The sequence below is a fragment of the Saccopteryx leptura genome, chromosome 1 (genome assembly GCF_036850995.1).
Source record: "Saccopteryx leptura isolate mSacLep1 chromosome 1, mSacLep1_pri_phased_curated, whole genome shotgun sequence".
NCBI classification, from domain to species: Eukaryota; Metazoa; Chordata; class Mammalia; order Chiroptera; family Emballonuridae; genus Saccopteryx; species Saccopteryx leptura.
In genome coordinates this window covers 159,308,005-159,329,869 of record NC_089503.1, presented here as the reverse complement: position 1 = coordinate 159,329,869, position 21,865 = coordinate 159,308,005, and the positions used below count along the sequence as shown (strand labels likewise).

Below are 21,865 nucleotides of genomic sequence, written 5' to 3'. Positions count from 1 at the left end.
TTATGTTTTAAAAACAACTTCTCAAAATAGATGTCTTATGTTGACAATATTTTTTAAAATTTTTATTCATTTTAAAGGGAGTGAGAGTGAGAGTGTGTGTGTGTGTGAGAGAGAGAGACAGAGAGAGAGAGAGAGAGAGAGAGAGAGAGAAGGGGGTGGAGCAGGAAATATCAACTCCCATATATGCCTTGACCAGAGAAGTGCAGGGTTTTGAACTGGCGCCCTCAGTGTTCCAGGTCAACACTTTATCCACTGCACCACCACAGGTCAGGCCTCATATTGACAATATTTAAGATAAGAAACTTATTAATTCTTGCTTTCCAAACAAATTTCCGCCACTCAATCTGCCTTTATCAATAAAGATAATGAAACTAATTAAACATGGAAGACTAAAGATGTAAGAATAATGACCAATGAACTAATACTGCTGTACTCAAAATCATCAGCTTTTGTATTTCAAGAGAATCATGGAATTGGTGTATAGGTGAAAGGAAAACAAGAAATTTATAAAAGTGATTCCTTGATATGAAAGCAAATAGTTCTGAATATGGATATGCTTATAGAAAATGGTATCTTAAGAATTAAAATTAAAATAATCACACCTGAGAGCCTGTGATATTCTTTCACAGATGTGCTGAAGAACAGAGCAAGTGACTAAACAATTCATTGATAAACAAGACAGTTATCATTAAACTGTTTAATTTTGTTTACTTCACTCACATAGCCCAGCTGCGAAGGGGGTGGGGGGAGACAAACAACACCAAAAATCAAGAACCACTGGGAGGTAGAGTGTTAAAGCAACAACAAAACCAAAACTACTCTGCCAATAATAGCACATAATTTTAAAATATTTGCATTGGGTTACTTCTTCCTTAATGAGTTTTTTTTTTTTTAAGATTTATTTATTTATTTGAGAGAAGAGAAAAAAGAGAGAGAGAGAGAGAAGAGGGGGAAGAGCAGGAAGCAATAACTCCCCTAAGTGCCTTGACCAGGGTTTCAAACCAGTGACCTCAGCGTTCCAGGTTGACACTTTATCCACTGCACCACCACAGGTCAGTCCTTCCTTAATAAATTTTACACTGTTCTTTTTATTTAGTATTTTATTAACAAGAGGTGACCTACAAACATGAATTTCTATTTTACAAAGTTCCCTCATTGCTTGAACTGTTGGGAATAAGGAATGGTCACACAACTTTTCTAGCTCCTTGTTTCCAGAAGTTACTTAGGCCACAAAATCACGGCAAGAGAGAGAGAGAGAGAGAGAGAGAGAGAGAGAGAGAGAGAGAGAAGATTCCCATCCTGTGATCCTCAATCTATAACTTTACAGAAAGGATTGTGTTCAAACAAGGCAGTTACATTTAGAACTTTTGCAGTTTTGTAATTTAGGCCATGACTGCCATATTCCATTTCTAGCTGATTAAAGTAATTTCTATAGTTTTATAATTCCTTGCTTTGTAAGTAGAAAGTCTTTCTAAGATTAAAATTTATAGGACTCAAATTGTCAACATTGAAAAGTCAGTGTAAAAATCAGTATTTGGTACTTTGTATCTTTTATTTTTGTTCCAATTCTAAAACTAGACATCAAGGGCTCTTTATAACACAAAGATATACATCCAAAACATATGTATTTATTTTTTGAAATAATGCAAAATAAAACTTAAAATAAGCTGTTTTATAAATTAAAATGTTAATAATATGAAATATAAACAGAAGTTGGCAAGCTTACCATATGTAAAAGCTCTCCTAAAAGGATGGTTGCTCTAACTGAGATATGGTCATCACTATTTGTTATCACTTCAACCAAACCCTTTGAAAATAAAAAGAAAATTCCATAGATGCAAAACAGTACACATGAACATACTTATGTATAATATGTCTGTGGCTCTGAGAGAATTTTATTAGAGAAAATAAATAAAGTTTATAAGTCTTACCTCTAAAAGTCCATTACGAATAAACGCGGAGAGTATCAGGGCCAAATAATTATCCATGAGGTCTGGCCTATAATAAACACAGAAGAGAAACAGTTTAAATAATATTCCATCTATTGCACAGTTCAACACAGAAAGAGTAATTGTGATAAATCTGAAGAATTTCTATGTCTAAACTCTACCTGGATCTGGCACGATGAGGAAGAAGAGTTTTGGCCTCGGCTGCTACAAAGCCATCGGAAAGCCTCCAGCTGTCTTGGAGTCTCCCTGGATCTAAACCAGTTAGAATTGAGTTGTCAGAAAAAATCTGGGTGTCACTGAAACACTGCAGATAAGGTGTATATAGCTACCAGCTAGACAGGCTATAAATAGTCTTTTTAAGTGATTAACATAATCCAGGAAGGATACAGAAAATTTTAAGTTATTTTAATGTACACAAATCTAACTTTACTTTGGGACTTTGGGGTCACTTGGCTAAAATAAAATAAGACAAGAATTAGATCACATCATATGAGAATGACAAAGGTTTCTTATCTCTCCTCTTACTTTTTTGGCCCAGTTTTCTATTTAATTTCACTGCTCATTTGCAGCCAAGGTGACAGAGAAATTAAAATTTTCTTATCTTTAGAAATTATGGGAGGTTTTATTTTTATATTTATTGCATGCCACCCTGATGCAGCAAAAAAATTATATTTTTAATTTTACTTAGAAAATTTAATTTAACAGGGTGATATTGATTAATAAGAGTACAGAGGTTTTAGGTGAACATTTCTATAGCCTTTGAACTGCTGAATATGTTGTATACCCATCACCCAAAGTCAAATCACTTTACATCACCATACTCCCTTTCCCACACCAGAAAATTATATTCAATATTTAGTTCAATATTTTTTCATTGAGGGATTGTATCCCCATTAAGTATGCCATTATGAAAATTACAGTATTTGAACAGACACAATTGCTGGTCAATCCTTACCTACACTGAGCAGCGCTTCTATGAACTCTTCAGTCACAACAGGCAGAGGAAGACGAAATATATCATAGAGTACTTCAAGCAGACCTCGCTGCAAGTGCAAATAAATACAGTTCATTTACTTTACTGGGAAAAAAAATCTTTGCTTAAAGATGTTTTGAAAGTCCTATTCACAAAACAAAAACTTGTTAAAAACAGAACTAATACATTTTAGAAAACTAGCAGGCCTATCCTAGGTAAGAACTACTAAATACACGATTTAATCTTTTCAATAAATCTTTACTAACCCCATTATGCACATGAAGAACTAGGTTTAAAGGTTAAAAGTAATATGCCAAATGTCATGGAATTATAAATAAAACTAGGAGTCAAACCTCAGTCAGCCAGACTCTAAAAACCATGTTCTTTCAACATGTGCTGAGGAAGAAGTCAACTGAACTGCCCCAACCTCTAGCTGCCTGCTTCTGATCTCTCCACTGTAACCACCTCCTTCCCTTTCCATGGTCTAAATACTTTCTAGTTCACATTTTAAGCAAGGCACCCCTGGCTAATATTTTCTAATAATATTTTTCAACTCCAAATTTGGTTCATATAAACAAGAAACAAAGAGAAAACTTGTACTCCTTTTAACAAAATTAAAACAAAAAACATTTAAGAGAAAAAGTTAATTTTTCCCTTCCAGTTTCAATTGTTTTAGCTATGGCAATATAAATTCCTATACACTCATAATTTAGGAATATAGCTAAGAAGTAAGCATATAAATATGGACAGTCCAATTTTAATCAAAACCACTCAGATACATAAGTTAAAAGACTTACGTAAAGAAGATGCATAAGTACCAGTTACTTATTCCTAAATATTCCTGTATTACTTAAACCTTTTACAATGAGAATGCCCTTCTGAACTGTTTGCATATTTTAATAAATGAAGCATAATTGATTTCCTGAATTTTTAATTCAATTTTAATACAGCCATAGTTCCTAACAACTATTTTTTCATAATTCATGTTGATTTAATTTTTTTTATTGAATTTATTGGGGCACTGGTTAACATAATTACACAGGCTTCCGGTGCCCAATTCTACAACACAACTCTCTGCACCATACTGTGTGCTCACCACCCCCCAAGTCAAGTCTTCATCCATCACCATTTATCCCCTATACCTTCCTCCCCCTCACCCTCCTCCAGAAATCACCAAGTGCAGTATTTCTAATGATTCACATTATCCTTAGGATTCAACTAAGTCATAAATATTTATGCATTTTTGAAATGCTCTATGATGCAGACTATCAATTCATGAGGAAAAGGCATCACCTGAAATAAGGCTTTTTATAATTACTTTCCTCCATTAAAGGTCTAGAAATAAAATAACCAGAATAACTTTTACCTACCCTTATTTCCATATTTGGTATGCAAAGTACTCCAATTAGAGACTGAATCCCAGAGTTTCCAGGTTTACATAAATTAATAATACCTAAAAATAAAAATATCATTGACTTGATTATCAAAAAATATTTTTAATAATGTAGCCATAATATAAAATCTGTGATATTTTTCCAAGCTAAATTATCCTGTTATTTGGGTATCATAACTGATAGTATATTTCAAACATTCTCTGAATTTTGCTAATTAGAGATTATTAATAGTTTTATCAATTTATTTCCTTTTTCTATTTGTTTCATTCCCAAAAAGTTCATGAATCTGACTGCCTATAACTCTCATATACTGATGAATGATTCACAGGGTATAAGAATATTGAAAAAGGTAAGACTATGGTCTGCCTCCCTTATTTAATGTCTCCTTAACTTGAAGTGGAAAACTTTGCTTAGCATTTGTCTTTTAAAAGTTTAATACTAAAATTAAATTTTAGCATAAAAGAATATAACAGGCTTTAAATAAATTGTATGCATCAAAATTTTAAGTGAGAGAAGTGAGTCTAACAATTTTAAACATCAACATTATGTCACAAAAGATACATGAATAGTTAATCAATTACATGCAAAGTGTCCAATATCATTAGTTATTGGGGAAATGCAAATACCATTGACAATAAGATACCACTACACACCCACCAAAATGGCTAAAATTAACTGACAACACCAAATGCAAACAAAGGATGCAGAACAACTGGAACTCACATACACCAATGATGAGAGTATAAAACAGTACAAGTATTTGAAGAAAACCTTGACAGTTCCTTATGAAACTAAACATACATCCACCCTGTTACCTAGAAATTCTATCTAGGTATTATCCCAAGAGAAATAAAAGCTCATGTTGGAAAAAAAGAAATGTGTAAAACTGTCCATCACAGCTTTATTTACAGCAGTGAAAACTGGAATCAGGTCAAGTGTGCATTAATAAGAGGAGGCTAAAAACACTATAGTGTATTTACCCAATGGAATACTATTCAGCAATAAAAAGGAACATATTAACACAAATGTAAAAATATAGTAGAATTCCACTTATACGAAGTTTCAGACAGCATAGGCAAAACTGATGTATAACGAAAATAAACAGAATGGTTGTTTCTTAGGGGAGTATGATCAGGGATTAACTAGTAAGGGGCATGAGAGAACTTTCTGGGGTGACAGTAATTCCTGAAGTAAAGGGTTTGGATAAGATGTAAGCATTTGTCAAAACTCATCAAATAGACTCAAGATTTGTGCTGTAAGGGGTAAATTTTATAAAACAAAAAAACACAGAAACAAAAATAACCAAGGCAGGGCTATAAACAAATACTGAACTCTAGGTAATTAATGTGCATGCTGGAGTGTTTACGGAGTCAAGAAGTTCCGAAATTTGCAACTCCCTCTGAAATACATTAAAACAACATGTAAAGGATTGATGAATTCACAGAGGAAGAGAGAGATGAACAGAAATGCAACAAAGCAAACAGAGCAAAATTTAGGCAGTGAAGTATATTGTGCTCACTGTATAATTCTGTTGAAATTTTTTATAATAAAATACTGTGGAAAACATTTCTTAAGTTGTATAGGACTCTGAAGTTCCATTACTTTTAATCACATTTATTTACAAATAAGCCATATTTTCTCTTTGAGGTTGGGTTCAAAATTAAAATATAATAGGTAGACTTATTTGCTTAAGTCATCAAAATGTTATTTCTCAAACTTTGATGTTTGATGTAACGTGAAAGATTACAGATTAAGATACAGTCTTCACAGATCCCACTCTGCACTAATGAAAAACGGGTGGTTGCAACTTGAAGAATCTGTGTTCTATCTAGAGTTCATCTGTCAATCAGTTATTTGGATTTTCAAATATATATAATAGAGATAATGCTACAAATATAAAAAAGCTTATTTAACTCATAATTTGTACCACAGTATCTAAATACTATTTAGGAAATTGTTTCTGTGAGAAAAATGTTTTCAGCGCTCTAATTTGTGATGCTGGTATTTCTCTTCTTACTTCAATAGGAGGGTGAAAGACTCCCAGCCATCTAAGTTCTAATGACGGATCAGTATATAAGGTGTACAGGACAATCTACCGCATAACAGAAATAATGTTTAAGAGATGTAAGGGATGAGGATGGCAGAGATCAGAGACAGTGATAGAGAAAAGAGTCTGAACGTGAGGAGAATGAGAAGACAGTAGCTAGGCTGTGCTGCTGGTTAGAGCAGGACAGAATTTGTGTTTGGTAAGACAGAAACAGCTCTAATGGCAAGGAAGTTGAAGGATAAAGGATGAGAGTTATAGCTATAGAAAACAAAGTTACAGTGAGTTCTGGGGTAAGGGGGGGTGATAGTTAAACTTGGCAGGAGGCTGTATTGATTTCTACGCTGAAACAGCACGTGAAGTTAGCTAATTATTAAAAATAAATGTGATTGTTGGGCCCTCATAAATAGCCAGTTTGTCCATGAGGGTAATGGGAAACAGGCAGTCATGAGGTATATATAGCACTATTGGGAGTTTTTACCAAAGCACGATGAGGTCAGAGTCATTGGAAATATACTGGCTAGGGGCCAATGACTTGGATGGTAACTTGTATGGGAAAAGATGTCTCTTAGTTACCTAAGTACACAGAAGTGTTTGGGTAAATGTTCTTGCTCTGCTTACTGCTGCTCACTCCTTTGTATTCTATACTATTCCTTAAATTATTCTACAAAGTCAAGAAGGAAGAAGGTAATTATTAATATAAAATAATACACTTAGTAGTGGTATTATTTTAAGAAATATATTTGCTTTTTAGTCCACAGAAAGATAAACATGTATAATCCCCTTCTCAAGAAATTTAAGACTAGTAATGGCCTACATCTCGCTTAGTTGGTAGTAATGACATTTTATATTGTACAGTAAGTCCCCGAGTTACACACATCTGACTTACGTACAACTCATACTTACAGAGCACTATAGGGCTATTGGTAATCAACTGCAGTTGGACATCAGTGAAAATGATACCATAGAGTACTCGACTCCCATGGCAAAGACCTAAACAATGAAGAACTTATGGAACTAGAGCAGCTGATGACAGGATTTAGGAATGAAAACAGGGACCTAGAAACTCCAGAACCAAAAAAATTTTCTACCAGAGTCAGTTGATGCTTCTCATCTCATTGAATTAGAAATGGAAAAGTTAAGAGGACCAAAGATCCTGATACAGAAAGGCTCACCAAAGTTTACCATGCAGTTACCGGAGGCCTGAGATGCTACGAAGCCACTTATGGTGAGAAAAAACAAAACAAAACAAAGGTCTGTACAAACCTCCCTGGAGGCCTACACTTCAAGAAACTGACTCCAGCAGCAAAATCAAACCCTGACTCTCTAACACCAGTTCCATCCTCTCCATCATTCAAGACTGTTTAAGTTTGTTTTTGAAAATCTTTAAGTATTTATATGTACAGAAGATAAAAATAAATATTACGTTAAGACAAACATCTAAGTTGCATTTAATAGGTAAATGTACCTGTTCCGACTTACATTCAGTGTAAGAACAAATCTACAGAACATATCTTGTTCGTAACCTGGGGACTATCTGTACTTTTAGGTAACGAACTTTAGTTACATATAGAGTTAACACATTTTGGGGGGGGGGGTATAGAGCATGTTTATTTTATTTTATTTTATTTTTTAAATTTTTTTTTAAATATTTTATTTATTGATTTTTTTAGAGAGAGAGAGAGAGAGAGAAGGGGAGGAGCAGGAAGCATCAACTCCCATATGTGCCTTGACCAGGCAAGCCCAAGGTCTCGAACCGGCGACCTCAGTGTTCCAGGTCGACGCTTTATCCCACTGCGCCACCACAAGTCAGGCTGTTTATTTTAATTGTCCAGGTAATCATGAGTTTATAGACTTACAAATAGTCAATTTTAATAATTTTGTACAAATCCCCTCAGCTCTAAAAATAACATGTAACGTAAGACTAGACTAACATCTACATTAGAGGCTCCAATAATAATTGAACATTTGCAAACACTTTTCTTATTGAAAGTTATAAAGCAGCGCAGAGGAACTTACCTGCCCATGACCGGAATGTTGCTATGATTCCCATTTTACTGGCTAGAAACCTTGCTTCTCTGTCTTCTCTGTGTGTGGTAGATGGGCAGGGAGGGAAGTCAAAGAAATAAAATATTAATATAAAGAGTGAGTTTCCCCTGCCACTGTATCAGAGTAAGTGCTCTCATTAGTTAACATTTTACTATTTACACAGGAAACCAAACACGTTAAATAATAATCTGATCTAACTCAAAGTAAATTACCCAATTATACAGGAAAGCCCCCTTCAATTTAAGATTCACAAAATCGTTTAAAATAAGTTATAAATTTTGACTTTTCTTATTTAGTTCTACATTTCTTGCTCTTTTGGAAAAATACTCCTAGATAGCTCATTAACACCTTTGACTGAACATTAGAGACAACACTAGCCTGTGTAATAAGCATTTCTGTCAGAAGGCTGCCCCTCAGCAAAGAAAATTAACACATAAACCTCTTATTTTTACCATATATATTTGAGTTACTTCAAAATTCTTGCCCCAAACCTATTTGAGCATTTCTAGAAGGATCAACAACCTGTATATGCATTAAAATGTCATTAAATAATTGAATAGTCTTAATATCAACAGCTTCTTTCTTCTTTCACAACTGTGCAACCAATTGTCTCACTTGTTCCTTTCTATTCAAATTTATGACAATGAAGCAGCTCAACTACAACTGACCCTTGAATAACACAAGTCTGAACTGAATAGATCCACTTGGATGTGGATTGTTTTCAATAAATATGTACAGTACTGTAAAGGTATTTCCTCTTCTTATGATTTTCTTAACATTTTCTTTTCTCTTAAAGTAAGCTTTAAGAATTCAGTATACAACATGTATACAAAGTATGTCTTAACTGGCTTCAGTTAACACCAGGCTACTTGTATTTAAGTTTTGGGGGAGTCAAAAATCAAATACAATTTTCAAGTGTACAAGATGTCTGTGCACCAAACCTCCATGTTGTTTAAAGGTCAACTGTATTTATACTCGTGAAACATTTTCCATGTATGACTGAAAATGTTTCATTACACTCTGCCACCTCAACTATCTCTACCATCTCAACTGTTCATTTTTCTCTGTGTCATCTTTTATTCTTCCCTAACAAAGTTCTTAACACTGTGAGAATACAAAAATCAAGAGAACTGGGGGAGGAGGGACCAGAAGGGATGAAAAACAATGACAAAAAATAAAGAGGAGTGAGCAATCAGGCAGTCTACAAGAGAAATGAAACACTTAACACACAAACAAAAACTAACCACACTAAGCTCTGCAGCACCAATCAAAATGAGAACATACCAGAAACTAAAACGGGAAGGTGTGCTGCTGAAAGAACTAAGGACTGGATAACTGTGTGATTAAACTTCCGATTTTCCATCTCTTAAAAATGTTAGTGATAGGCCCTGGCCGGTTGGCTCAGTGGTAGAGTGTAGGCCTGGCATGCGGAAGTCCCGGCCAGGGCACACAGGAGACGCACCCATCTGCTTCTCACCCCTCCCCCTCTCCTTCCTCTCTGTCTCTCTCTTCCCCTCCCACAGCCCAGGCTCCATTGGAGCAAAAGATGGCCGGGGCGCTGGGGATGGCTCCATGGCCTCTGCCTCAGGCGCTAGAATGGCTCTGGTCGCGACAGAGCGAAGCCCCGGATGGGCAGAGCATCGCCCCCTGGTGGGCGTGCCGGGTGGATCCTGGTCGGGAGCATGCGGGAGTCTGTCTGACTGTCTCCCCGTTTCCAGCTTCAGAAAAATACAAAAAAAAAAAAAAAAAAGTTAGTGATATACTTACAGTGAGTGCCTGATAACCCATCTCTAACCTACTCAATAAATTTATAATATTTAAAAAATCATTTATTTCCTTATGCTCTGGCCATCTTGTACTCATCTTCTCCTTACTGCCCACACTCCAGAAATTTAATAAAAGTACAGAAACAAATAGGAAAGAAAGAATTTTAGTGGAATGTATCTCCCCTGCTCCAACTCTAAAAAAACCCACAATATCCAGGCTCATCTCTTCCTCGTCCTGGTAGCCAAAACTCTAGCTCCTCAAGATTCATGTCTTACTCCATGGATCCTATGTATACGATATCCCCGCCATGACAGTGATCATGTGTATGTTATATAGCCCAGTAGACCTTAATGAAGGAGAGATACTTGGTTGGCTTGATCCAACTGAAGAGTTTTTTCTAGCGCTGGCAGACAGTAAGTCAGAGATTCAGAGCACAGGATTCAAAGATTTCTTGTGTTTGAAGATGGATGGAACCATGTGGCAGAGAAAAAGGGTGGCCTCTAGAAGCTGAGGGTAAGCCCAGCTTACAGTCAAGAAAACAGGATCCTAAATTCTATTAACAGCAAGGAAATGAATTTTGTCAAGCTAACATATATGAATGAGGCTGAAAACTTGATTTTTTTCACCACAACCTCCAGATAAGAGCCATAGAAGACTGCTGAGCTACTGAACTGTGAGCTAATAAAATATTTTAACGTACTACAGTTATAGTAATTTATCATGCAGCAACAGAAATGCATAGGCTCTCCATCAATAAAGAGAATGACCAAGTGTCACACAGAAAAGCCAAGAAACGGGCTTAAGAATTCTAAATTCATCACTTAGCAGAAAGAGGTTTGAGAAGTCTTAAACAGAAGATATCTATATTAACTTCTGAATTCAGGTCATATGTTAGGATGTGATCAGTCCACAGTCATAAAGGTGATTCAAGATATAAAACCACTGTTTTCAATTCAGGTGAAAAAACAAGACTATCCCTGTTTCACAGGGTTCCAAAACTCAATGAGTAATTTTAATATATTCTACCAAAATAAGTCAGTACATCTAAAATCCAACAATCCTGCTAGGAAAACACCTCAAAGCATATTTACTGGAAATGTGTCACATGCAAAATCTTCAGATAGTACATTATTTGATTCCTGAATCAATTTAATGAAAAAGCTATCTCAGACTATTTGGTGACCTATGTGCTTTTCTTTCCAAAAGACTGAAAATTATCCTGCCTTATTTCTAGAAAATAATCTTTATCTCCTTTTATTTCCCTTTAAACCTTAGTTTCAAAATTCTATCCATGCTATCTTTCTGTTTAGTCAATTTGTTACAGCAGCTCTCATTCTCCTGTTATTTCATTCTTAGTCTCTCATAATTATGCTGAAAATACACACAATAAAAAAAAACAACGATCTAGGTTTCTACTGCAGCCTAACTGAATTTTTTAAATAAAAAAATAATTCCAACTCTTTAAATTTTCCAAAGCTTACTTTAAATTTATAATTGTTTTATTTTTTATACTCAAAAGATCTGTATTTTATTCAAAGAGGTAGTAGGGCAGCGTACTGGGAAATCTAGCTAATATAAAACATATATTATTGGAATATGGGTGGAATTTGAAGCCATGAGAATAACATTTTGACACTGAATACTGAGAACACCTGCCCTAGCCAGTTGGCTCAGTGGCAGAGCACTGGCCGACGAGTGGACATCCTGGGTTCGATCACCCTTCAGGGCATAAAAGAGAAGCGACCATCTGCTTCTTTCCCCCTCACTCTCCCCTTCTCTACCTCTTCCCTTCCCACAGCCAGTGGCTCGACTAGTTCAAGCATTGGCCCCAGGCGCTGAGGATAGCTCAGTTGGTCTGAGTGTGTCAGCTTCAGATCTAAAAATAGCTCTGTTGATTCAAGCATCAGCCCCAGATGGGGAGCCAGGTGGATCTTGGTTGAGGTGGATGTGGGAGTCTGTCTCACTATCTCCCTTCCTCTCACTTAAAAAAGGGGTAAAAAAGTAAGCTGAGAACATCTAAGGATACTGAAGGATCGACCTACTATGTAGATGGACATTTTTCCACTTCCCTGAAACTGTTAACCCTTTTTATCTCCTTCTCATCAGCAACTCCATTGAGGCTACTTTGTTAATTATATTATCAGAGAATTGCAACATAACTCCATTAAGTAGCAAATTTACTCAAACTCACAGTGCTCTGGCTCTACATACAAGGAGGAAAATTTAAAACTTTAATAGCAACACACACACCACCTTTTAAGTTACTAGGAACAAATGATACTTACTTGAGCTGTCCTTCAGCTATATCTGGACTATGTCTGTAGTGAAAATCAGTATAGGGTGCTAAAATTCGCTAATAAAAAAAAGGCAGGAAAGAAGAAGAAGAAAGAGTCCTTATTGTAAAATGCATTCTTTCTGTAACAAGATAAAATTAATTCCACTTTTCTACTATATCTTTGAGTATACCAGTTAAAGGACTTATTTCTCCAAATTAACATCAAGAAATATACATACTTAAGTGCTTTGTAAATGCAGAAATTGAATTTTTGAAATGTTAAATTGAAGTGTAATTTTTCTATATAAAAAAAGTGCACAAATCCTAAATATATGATTTGATGGATTCTTCAAACTCAAAATCTCTCCAGTAGCCGGCAATAGATAAAGAAAACACGTCTACGGCCATACCACCCTGAATGTGCTGGATCTCATCTGATCTCGGAAGCTATGCAGGGTTGGGCCTGGTTAGTGCTTGGATGGAAGAAAACACCAGCAGCTTCAAAACCTCCTTATTCACCCTCACAAGTCACTACTGACCTGACGTCTACAACTATGACTTAATTTACTCATTTTGAACATTATTTAAATGGTTTTATTTTATAAATTACATTCTTCTCTTATTGCTAAAGAAATCCAAGCTATTTTTTGTGTATTTTCCCTGTATTCAGCAACCTTGCTTAAATTCACTAATTTTAGATATTTAATCACTCTAGCTCATTTGCTAATATACCCCATTGCCTATTGCATTATTGTAGTCTGAATTTTAATTTCAAATATAATTTAAAATACAGAAGACAGCACCAATAATGCTCTTCACAATCAGTATTTTTTTATATTTTGTTACATATGTACTACTTTCTCTGGAATTCTTCATTCCTTCCTTCATTTCCTTGTTTGACTGAGGGCACCCTCTAGCCTTTCTCTGTCTCATTTTTTATAACGACAATAAATATTTATTATCTCATATATTTTCTGTGACTCGGGAATCTAAGAGAGGCTTAGCTGTGCACAGTTAGAACTCAGGGTTCCCCATAAGCTTCAGAATGTTGAGCAGGGCTGCAGTCACCTGCAGACTTGGGGGAAGCTGGAGGGTCTGCTTCAAGATGGTTCCCTCACAGTGGGCTAATTGTTGGCAATGGGGCTCAGTTCCTCCCCATGGGTGCCTCACCCTGAGTTCCTTTAGTGTCTTCATGAAATAAGAGCAAGTAGTTCAAGAAAGAGTACTGTTTCTTTATATTCCCTTGGTCTTTTGTCTGAAATTTTTTATTTTACTTCTGTTTCTAAAAGCCATTTTCTCTGATTTTGGTTGGCATAATTTTCTTTCAGCACTCTATAGAGATTCCACTCTATTGTCTTCTGGTTTCCACCATTTCTGTCAGGGAATCAGCTGTCAGACTTGCTCAGTAATGTCTTTTTTTTTTTTTAAACCTGGCCTTTGGTGGAGCAGTGGATAAAGGGTCAACCTGGAATGCTGAGGTCGCCAGTTCAAAACCCTGGGCTTGCCTGGTCAAGGTACATATGACAACCAATCAATGAACAACTAAATGATGCAACTATGAGTAGATACTTCTCACTCCATCCCCATCCCTTAAAATCAATAAATAAAATCTTAAAAAAAAAAAAAAAAAAAAGTAATGTCTCTTTTTTCCTAAAGCTGCTCTTCAAATTTTTGTCTTGGTTTTCAACAATCTTACCAGAATGTGCCCACATGTTGCTTTCTTTGAATTATCTTATTTGGAGTTTTCTGAGTACTGCAAACATTAAGTTTCATCAGTTTTAGAAACATAAGTTTTGGCAACTGTCTCTTTGGATATTTGCTTCCACCCATTTTCTTTCTCTTCTCCAAAGACAATTATGTTTTATCCCCTTTGTTCTGTTCATTTCTCCCATACCACTGTATTTACTCTAAATATTTTTACTGACTTTTCTTTCATTTTACTAATGGTATCTTCTTGTACAAAATGAAATTTTTTTATTTATTGATTTTTAGAGGGGGGGAGAGAGAGAAGGGGAGAGAGAGAAAGAGAGAGAGAGAGAGAGAGAGAGAGAGAGAGAGAGAGAGAAAGAGAAAGGGGAGGAGCAGGAAGCATCAACTCCCATATGTGCCTTGACCAGGCAAGCCCAAGGTTTCGAACCGGCAACCTCAGCGTTCCAGGTCTACACTTTATCCACTGCACCACCACAGGTCAGGCTACAACATGAATTTTTAACCTCATGTGAGTTCAGAATTTCTGGTATTATATTTTTCAGTACTAGAATATTTCCACTTGATTCATTTTGTATATTACAGTTATCTGGTGAAACTCTCCATTATTTCATCTATTGTCTTCCTTTTTCCTCCATTTCCTTGAACAAATAAATCGTGGCTTTATTAAAATCCTTTTCCTCTGTTTGCAATATCTGGATCACCTCTGGAAGTATTTCTCCAGAATACTTTTTTTGAGGGGTTTTCATTTGATTGACTGTCAGACACTGTGAATATTATAAAAGGTGCCAAGTGATGTTATCTCCATCAGACGGTTTATCCTTTCTCTGTTAGTCAGGTAGGTTAAGGGAGCCGATCATCTTTTCCTGATCACCAGCTGAGTTAGATGAGACTATGTTGCAGGTTTGATAAGAAAGTACACTTTGGTTTTCCTGTTCCTCAAGTATGGCCCTCCAGTGCTTTCAATTATGACAGCTTAGCAAGTATTTTTCTTCTCAGCACTGAGAGACTGGAAGGCTTTTTCTACACATTTCATAAGTATTTATTTGAATTTAGATCTTTACCTATCCATCCAGGACAGCTTCAAGTCTGGGGGAATGTCAAGGACAAGAAATCAGCTATGAAATAACCAGTTCTCATTTTAGAACCACACAACTACCACATGTTCCTCCAGTTTTTCTGACCCCAGCAAAAGCCAACATAAATTTTCAGCTTCTTAATTATATCCTGATCAGTGGGTACACCCAGGAAAAAAAAGTAATTGCATGATCAGTGGATAGTCACTACTTCTTCAAGGCCTTTCAACTTTTGCCCATAGCCCCTCCCCCTGGGAAGCCTGTATCCTGTGTGCACTGGAGGCTGCAGTTATTCTCTTGTGCTTTCCTCAGGGTGTGATGTGGTAGCTTCTGTCCTGCACAGATTCTCATTTCAGCTAATGTCTAGAGGTAGTAAGACAGATCTGGTCTAGGGATTGATTGTTCTATCTCTAAACTTGTCATGCCATAATCTCCAGGCTTCTACGTAGGCCTAGGTCTTATTCTTGGCCTCCAGCCTGGGCCCAAAATCTGCAAGTGCCCCAAGGGCATTGGTAGATCTTCAGAACAATTCTCCAAGTATTTTCCTTCTTTAAAACCTCACTTCCTCTGGCCCTTACTGCTTTCACAGCTCTATACTGCTCTAAATATATGAGTTCCATAATTATCCAGCTTTATAGTTTTCCACTCTGAAGTATAAGTTTAATAAATGTTTTTTAAATTTATTGTAAAATACAGTTAATTCACAAACTTTACAGAATATCTATTCTATTAACATTATATTAAATCCACATTGTCTTTTTTGTCTGACATTACAACACATTACATAGAATATAAATAAAAGCCAGGGTAAATTAAAAGATTTCTAACAGGAGGAAGATTTGGGTTGCAATGAAAGTGGTATGTAGAAAAGGGAAACAACAATCAATTTACAATGAAAACTGATAAAATATAATTAGTAAAAATGAGGACTATATTCTCTGAACAGCAGCCTCTACAATGAAGATGATGATAAAGTAGATGCTGCTGCTGCTGAATACTACCCAAGGCAGCTTCTGCTGCTGCTATTATTATACTACTTATTTTTCAAAACAACTTTTAAAGGTAAAAACCATGACCTTCATTTCACCTAGGAAAGAAATAGATCCAACAGAGGCTAGTAACTAGCCCCAAATCATAAAGCTAGTAGGTCATACAGCAAAAAATCACAGCCAGGCCTGTATAGCCCTAAGTCTACGATCTCAATCACTATGCTGTCCTGGGGAGGTCTTGTTAGGGAATAGAAAACAATTTTGTGGTTTTTAACAAGATATAAGCAAAGATAGTTATGTTCTTAAACATCTACGATCTTCTTTAAAGTTTTTTCACTTTCTTGTCTGCTGTACAACAATATAGGAACAAAAACAGGCCTATACATATTATCTTCTTTCACTATAGTCATCCCTCCAATCTTAAAATTAAAGTTTCCTACTTAATAAAAGAAAACCTTAAAGCTAAACATTCAGTAAGATATCAAATATGCCAGTTTATTCCCATTGGACTACCAAGAATAATGTATTTAAGATCAAATATTAATATTAAAAAGAAAATTATACTTAAATTTGTTAGTATGATATAGACTAATGTCAATGATATACTCTCAAATATTTCCAAATACAACCAGAACTATAACATCCATAACATTTAAGACAAATTTTATATAAAATTATTTAGAAAGATAAATTAAGAAACAAAAAATCATTTATACATTGCATAAGTCCAACTCAGATACAAACAAATCCTGAGTTTAAACTTACTCGAAATGATATCTGTATTGAACAACAATGTAGTATACTCACAAAAATAAACTATACAAATATAGTTTGTGGTAATTCTGTTCGAACCTCCACTACATACTTTATTATGAGTATATTTAGTAAATAACCTTATTATTTTAGACTAACTATAAAAAACAATGAATTAGTACAAAAATTTTAAAAAGAAAAACATATCTTCTATTTCTTTCAAGTATATACGGTCATTAGTTGCTAACAAGTGCATATAATTATTAGGAACTGTTCACACACAATTAACATACTAAAGTCTTTAAAAAGAAACAGTCTCCTTAAATAAGTAGAGAAAGGTCTATATAACCTTACTTGTACTTTAATTTGCTTAGTAAAATTTTCAGTTAAAATATAAGCTTCACCTTACAAACTGAGAAAATATTTTGAGAATATATTTTTCAATTCAGTCAAAACTGAATGAGCTATTAACTATTGCTGGTAATAGGCCAGTCTTAGCAAATCTAGATTTGATAATGCTCTGCTGCATCTACTAATGTTAAAATTTCAAGTCATATTTTAAAACTGGAAAAGAATATTAAAGTTCCTACCTCTAATTCTACATCAGCTCGCACATATTGTCGGGTCTTTGGATGATTAAGGAGGTGCAAAATTGTAGTAATGAGGGCCTCATTTATTCGACTTAACTGGCAATCGATCACATTTTTCAAGATGGTGTTTAGTCCACCACGAAGGGCCACCACCTCTGGATTCTGAAGTGCTAAAATAAAAAGTAAAAACTTAATATATTGTATAGGGGATAATTAATAAAAAGTAATAAAAATCTGGGATTTTATTTTAAAGCAATTTCCTTTCTGACTTGAAAAACTTTCTAGTCAAGGACATTTAAAAGGGCATGGAGATAAAATGTATCTAATAAGAGTCACTGAACATACTTCCTAAAACTCTGATTTAAATTTTTATTCTTTTAACTGTCTTTTCATATCCTTTTCTTATATTTTACTCTAATGGTTTTTCTTTCCTATCAATTGCAAGGAATTTTTATATAGGGGAAATATTAGCCCTTAATCTGCTTCAAATCTTTACTGGATTTGTATTTTACTTTAGATTTTAAACTCAGATTTTAAGCTTAGAAACTCCTTTGCTCACACACCAGGCACTTCTGTCTGCCCACACAAACACGTGCATGTTTTAAATGAGTTCACAATCAACACTGCAGTTTTCAATCTCGGGAAATTGTTTGGCTTAATATGATAAACTCGGTTTTTATTTTCAAATACTTCACCAATTATCTCAGCATGTTTCCTAAACTGATTTTCACACTTCAGATACACTCAAGTTTTCTGTATTTCAGGGTCTGCTGACTCTTGATTCCTTTCCGGTTTTCTCTCTCTTCATAACATAGCTTAATAGGTTTTTAACACATATTAGAAAAAATAATGTTTCCCTTCCATGCCATTTACATATTTTCAAAAATGTTTTTGTTTATTATAGCTGAATTATAGAACTGGATTTCTTCTCTGATTTTTTCCTAAATCGAGGGTATTATTAAATATAGTAAAATGCACAGATCTTCATGATCACAGTTCAATACATTTTGAAAAATGTCTGTATCCTTCTAACCAATACTTCAATCAAGGTATAGAGATTTCATCATATTAGAAAGTTCCCTCAGACCACTTTTCAATCAGTTCCCCTCCACTACACAGGTAAACAATGTTCTCATTTCTATGCATATAGATGAGTTGTGTCCTTGTGAGAATCAGTGAATAAATTCAAGCCAAAAGTACTCTCTGCCCTGACTGGATAGCTCAGCTGGTTACTGTTGCCCGGAAGCACAGAGGTTGCCAGTTCAATCCCCAGTCAGGGCACATACAGGAGCAGATCAATATTCCTGTCTCTCTCTCTCTCTCTCTTAAATCAATAAAAAAAAAGAGTACTCCCCAGACACATACACATTTTTTATTTTTTGTTGTATATAGTGTTATTTTCTACTTTGGAAATAGTACTTTTTTTTATTAGGTTTACTGATTATTACTTAAACACAAAATAAATCTATGAAATCTGTACTTTCACATTTCCACTGTACTAAATACTTAAGTTTTATTTTTCAGGTGATTCAGAGTTTTCTAGGTATTAGTGTCTTCTTTCTAATATGTAAACTCATTTATTATTTTGTCTTACTAACCTGGTTAGAAGTTTTTTATTAATTAAGAGTTAAAAAGATTTATAGTAGTATTTGTACAGATCCACCATTAAGAATATGACTGTTGATTTGAGATAAATATTCTAGAATGTTTATCAAAGTAACCTAATTATTTTCTTTATATTTGTGTATAGGTATGCATGTATATGTATATTTGTAGGTATAGGTATAAAAATGCTAGTTTCATTTAAAAATTGTTAGGTTTCCATATTTTTTTCCTCTCAAATTACACTATATAAGAATTATCTGTTCCTTGAAACAATGTTTGAAGACAAAGCTATTTAAGATAAATTCTTTTTTGAAGGCACTTATCAAGTACATCAATGGTTTTTGACTATCATGTTTTATATTTTTTGAGTCAACTAGAAATTAAAATTTTCTCTGAAAATCCATTCATTTCAACAAGATTTCCAAATATATACAAACTATTCCATAATTTTCAAAATTCCTATTATAGCCTGACGGGTGGTGATGCAGTGGATAGAGCATTGACCTGGGACACTGAGGATCCAGGTTCAAAACCCTTAAGTCACTGGCTTTAGCGTGGGCTCATCAACATGACCCCACAGTCACTAGCTTGAGCCCTAAGGTCGCAGGCCTGAGCAAGAGTTCACTGGCTCAGCTGGAGACCCTCAGTCAAAGTTCATAAGAGAAGCAATCAATAAGCAACTAATATGCCGCAACTACAAGTTGATGCTCATCTCTCTCCTTTTCTGTCTCTTTCTCAGACAAAACAAAACAAAAAAACAAAGAAAACTTCCTCTTATATTCTCTTCCTCATTTCTATATTAACCTTTTGTTTCTCTGACCGCTGCAGTTTTCAAATATTATGTATATATTTGCATATCCGTGCATCATTTTTTTCTTCTCCCAATTAATACTGGTTAGATTAAATCATCTATCCTGTTTTCTAATTAAAACTCTTAATTTCATTGCTCCATTTTTCCTGCACACTTTAAAAGCTTTTTACCCCCTTCTTTTTCTACTTCTTGGGTTCACTCACTAATTCTCATCACTTTTTGCTTAATTATAAAAGTATTTTATGAGAAGTTAACTCTGAATTTATTTCCAGGCATTCCACACAATGTCATGTAATCAAATTTTTCTTTTCAAAATTTCCTTGATCAAATTTGTCTCTAAATCAACACGTATTGCGAAGACTATTCTGAAATCCTTGATGGTCAGCTCTTTTGTTTATTTAGTTTAAAACTTTGTTATTCATTTATTCATTATATCAAGAGTCAATGTAGCCTATATCATTTCTACTTTAAGTGGGGAAATAATATCTTGTTATTTAAATTATGTATCTTTGATTATAAGTGACGTTGAACTTTTTCAATATGTTGACTGGCCACGTATTTCTTGAGAATTATTTATTTTTCTTATTGACCTGTACATAAAGTTTGCCACGTATGTTTGTTACAACTATTTGTCGTTCATTCTGGCACTGTAGTATGCTTTCTTGACTCCTTATTATAAAATCTATAGCTGCTGAATCTGTTTGATTTCTTTTATAATTTAAAATTTCTCTTCCTTACAGTGACTGTTAAATATCCATTTTTTTTGTTCATCCTATTTAAGTCTTTTATGTTTTTTTGCATTTAGAATCCCTTTTTTAAAAAAGGTATGATGGACTAAGTTTATTGTTTTTAACCCACATCAGTATATAGTATGGTTAACTAATGTCTGAGAGCCAGACTTCAGAGATTTTACTAAGAGGGTGAAACATGGGTAAAAAGAGATTGGTCCTAGTTGGTTGGCTCATTGGTAGAGTGTCGGCCTGGCATGTGGAAGTCCTGAGTTTGATTTCCAGTTAGAACACACAGGAGAAGCACCCATCTGCTTCTTCACCCCTCCCCCTCTCCTTCCTCTCTGTCTCTCTCTTCCCCTCCCACATCCAAGGCTCCATTGCAGTAAAGTTGGCCCAGGCGCTGAGGATGGCTCCATGGCTTCCACCTCAGGCGCTAGAATGGCTCTGCTTGCAACAGAGCAATGTCCCAGATGGGAAGAGCATCGCTCCCTAGTGGGCATGCTGGGTGGATCCCAGTCAGGAGCATGTGAGAGTCTGTCTCTCTGCCTCCCTGCTTCTCACTTCAGAAAAAAATACCAAAAAAAAAAAAAAAAGAGAGAGAGAGACTCTGCATAGGGCATGGGGGCACACCATGCAGTGGGTAGAGGGTGTTCTACTGAATGGAATACTTGAAACTATGTAAACACAATAAAGTATAAACAAAAATCAAAACAGACATTCTATTCTATCTACCAGAATTTGGACAATATCTATATAATAAATTTCATGATGATAAAAACTTCAAAAATTTTAGAATTTTAAGATCACTTTGAAATTATTTGCTAAATACCAAGTCCTCTACTTCTATATAAGGAATGTCCTACTTTTACATATCTTTGTACCAATGACTAAAGAATTTATGTATTAAAGGCATTAAGAAATATTACAGTCTGTCTAATATACTCTATTTTTATTACTCAAAGAAAATTCTGACCTAGTTCACAGATAATAGCAATGCATGCTCGGACCATTCTGTCTCTTTCTTGAAGTCCATCATTTCCAACTGCTATTAATGAGTTGGCCACAGAGCTAGGAAACAAGGAAGCATTCACAGTAATCATCTGTAACAGGGAAAAATCAGAAAAAGAAGTTACTTACTTCATAATACATTTT

The 21,865-nt window shown here is 34.9% G+C and overlaps 1 protein-coding gene across 2 annotated transcripts in view; it reads right to left on the bottom strand.

Annotated features, from left to right (window-relative positions):
* The window catches only part of RICTOR (RPTOR independent companion of MTOR complex 2), a 126,079-nt gene that overhangs the window by 34,596 nt on the left and 69,618 nt on the right, over positions 1-21,865 (bottom strand). For both annotated transcript variants that reach the window (XM_066378687.1, XM_066378696.1), the window contains exons 7-15: positions 21,687-21,813; positions 17,567-17,736; positions 12,462-12,529; positions 8,380-8,447; positions 4,293-4,375; positions 2,905-2,992; positions 2,111-2,201; positions 1,932-1,998; positions 1,727-1,807 (exon numbers count right to left, since the gene is read on the bottom strand). In XM_066378687.1, coding sequence (XP_066234784.1) covers positions 1,727-1,807; positions 1,932-1,998; positions 2,111-2,201; positions 2,905-2,992; positions 4,293-4,375; positions 8,380-8,447; positions 12,462-12,529; positions 17,567-17,736; positions 21,687-21,813 — 843 coding nt within the window. The remainder of the gene's footprint in view (positions 1-1,726; positions 1,808-1,931; positions 1,999-2,110; positions 2,202-2,904; positions 2,993-4,292; positions 4,376-8,379; positions 8,448-12,461; positions 12,530-17,566; positions 17,737-21,686; positions 21,814-21,865) is intronic.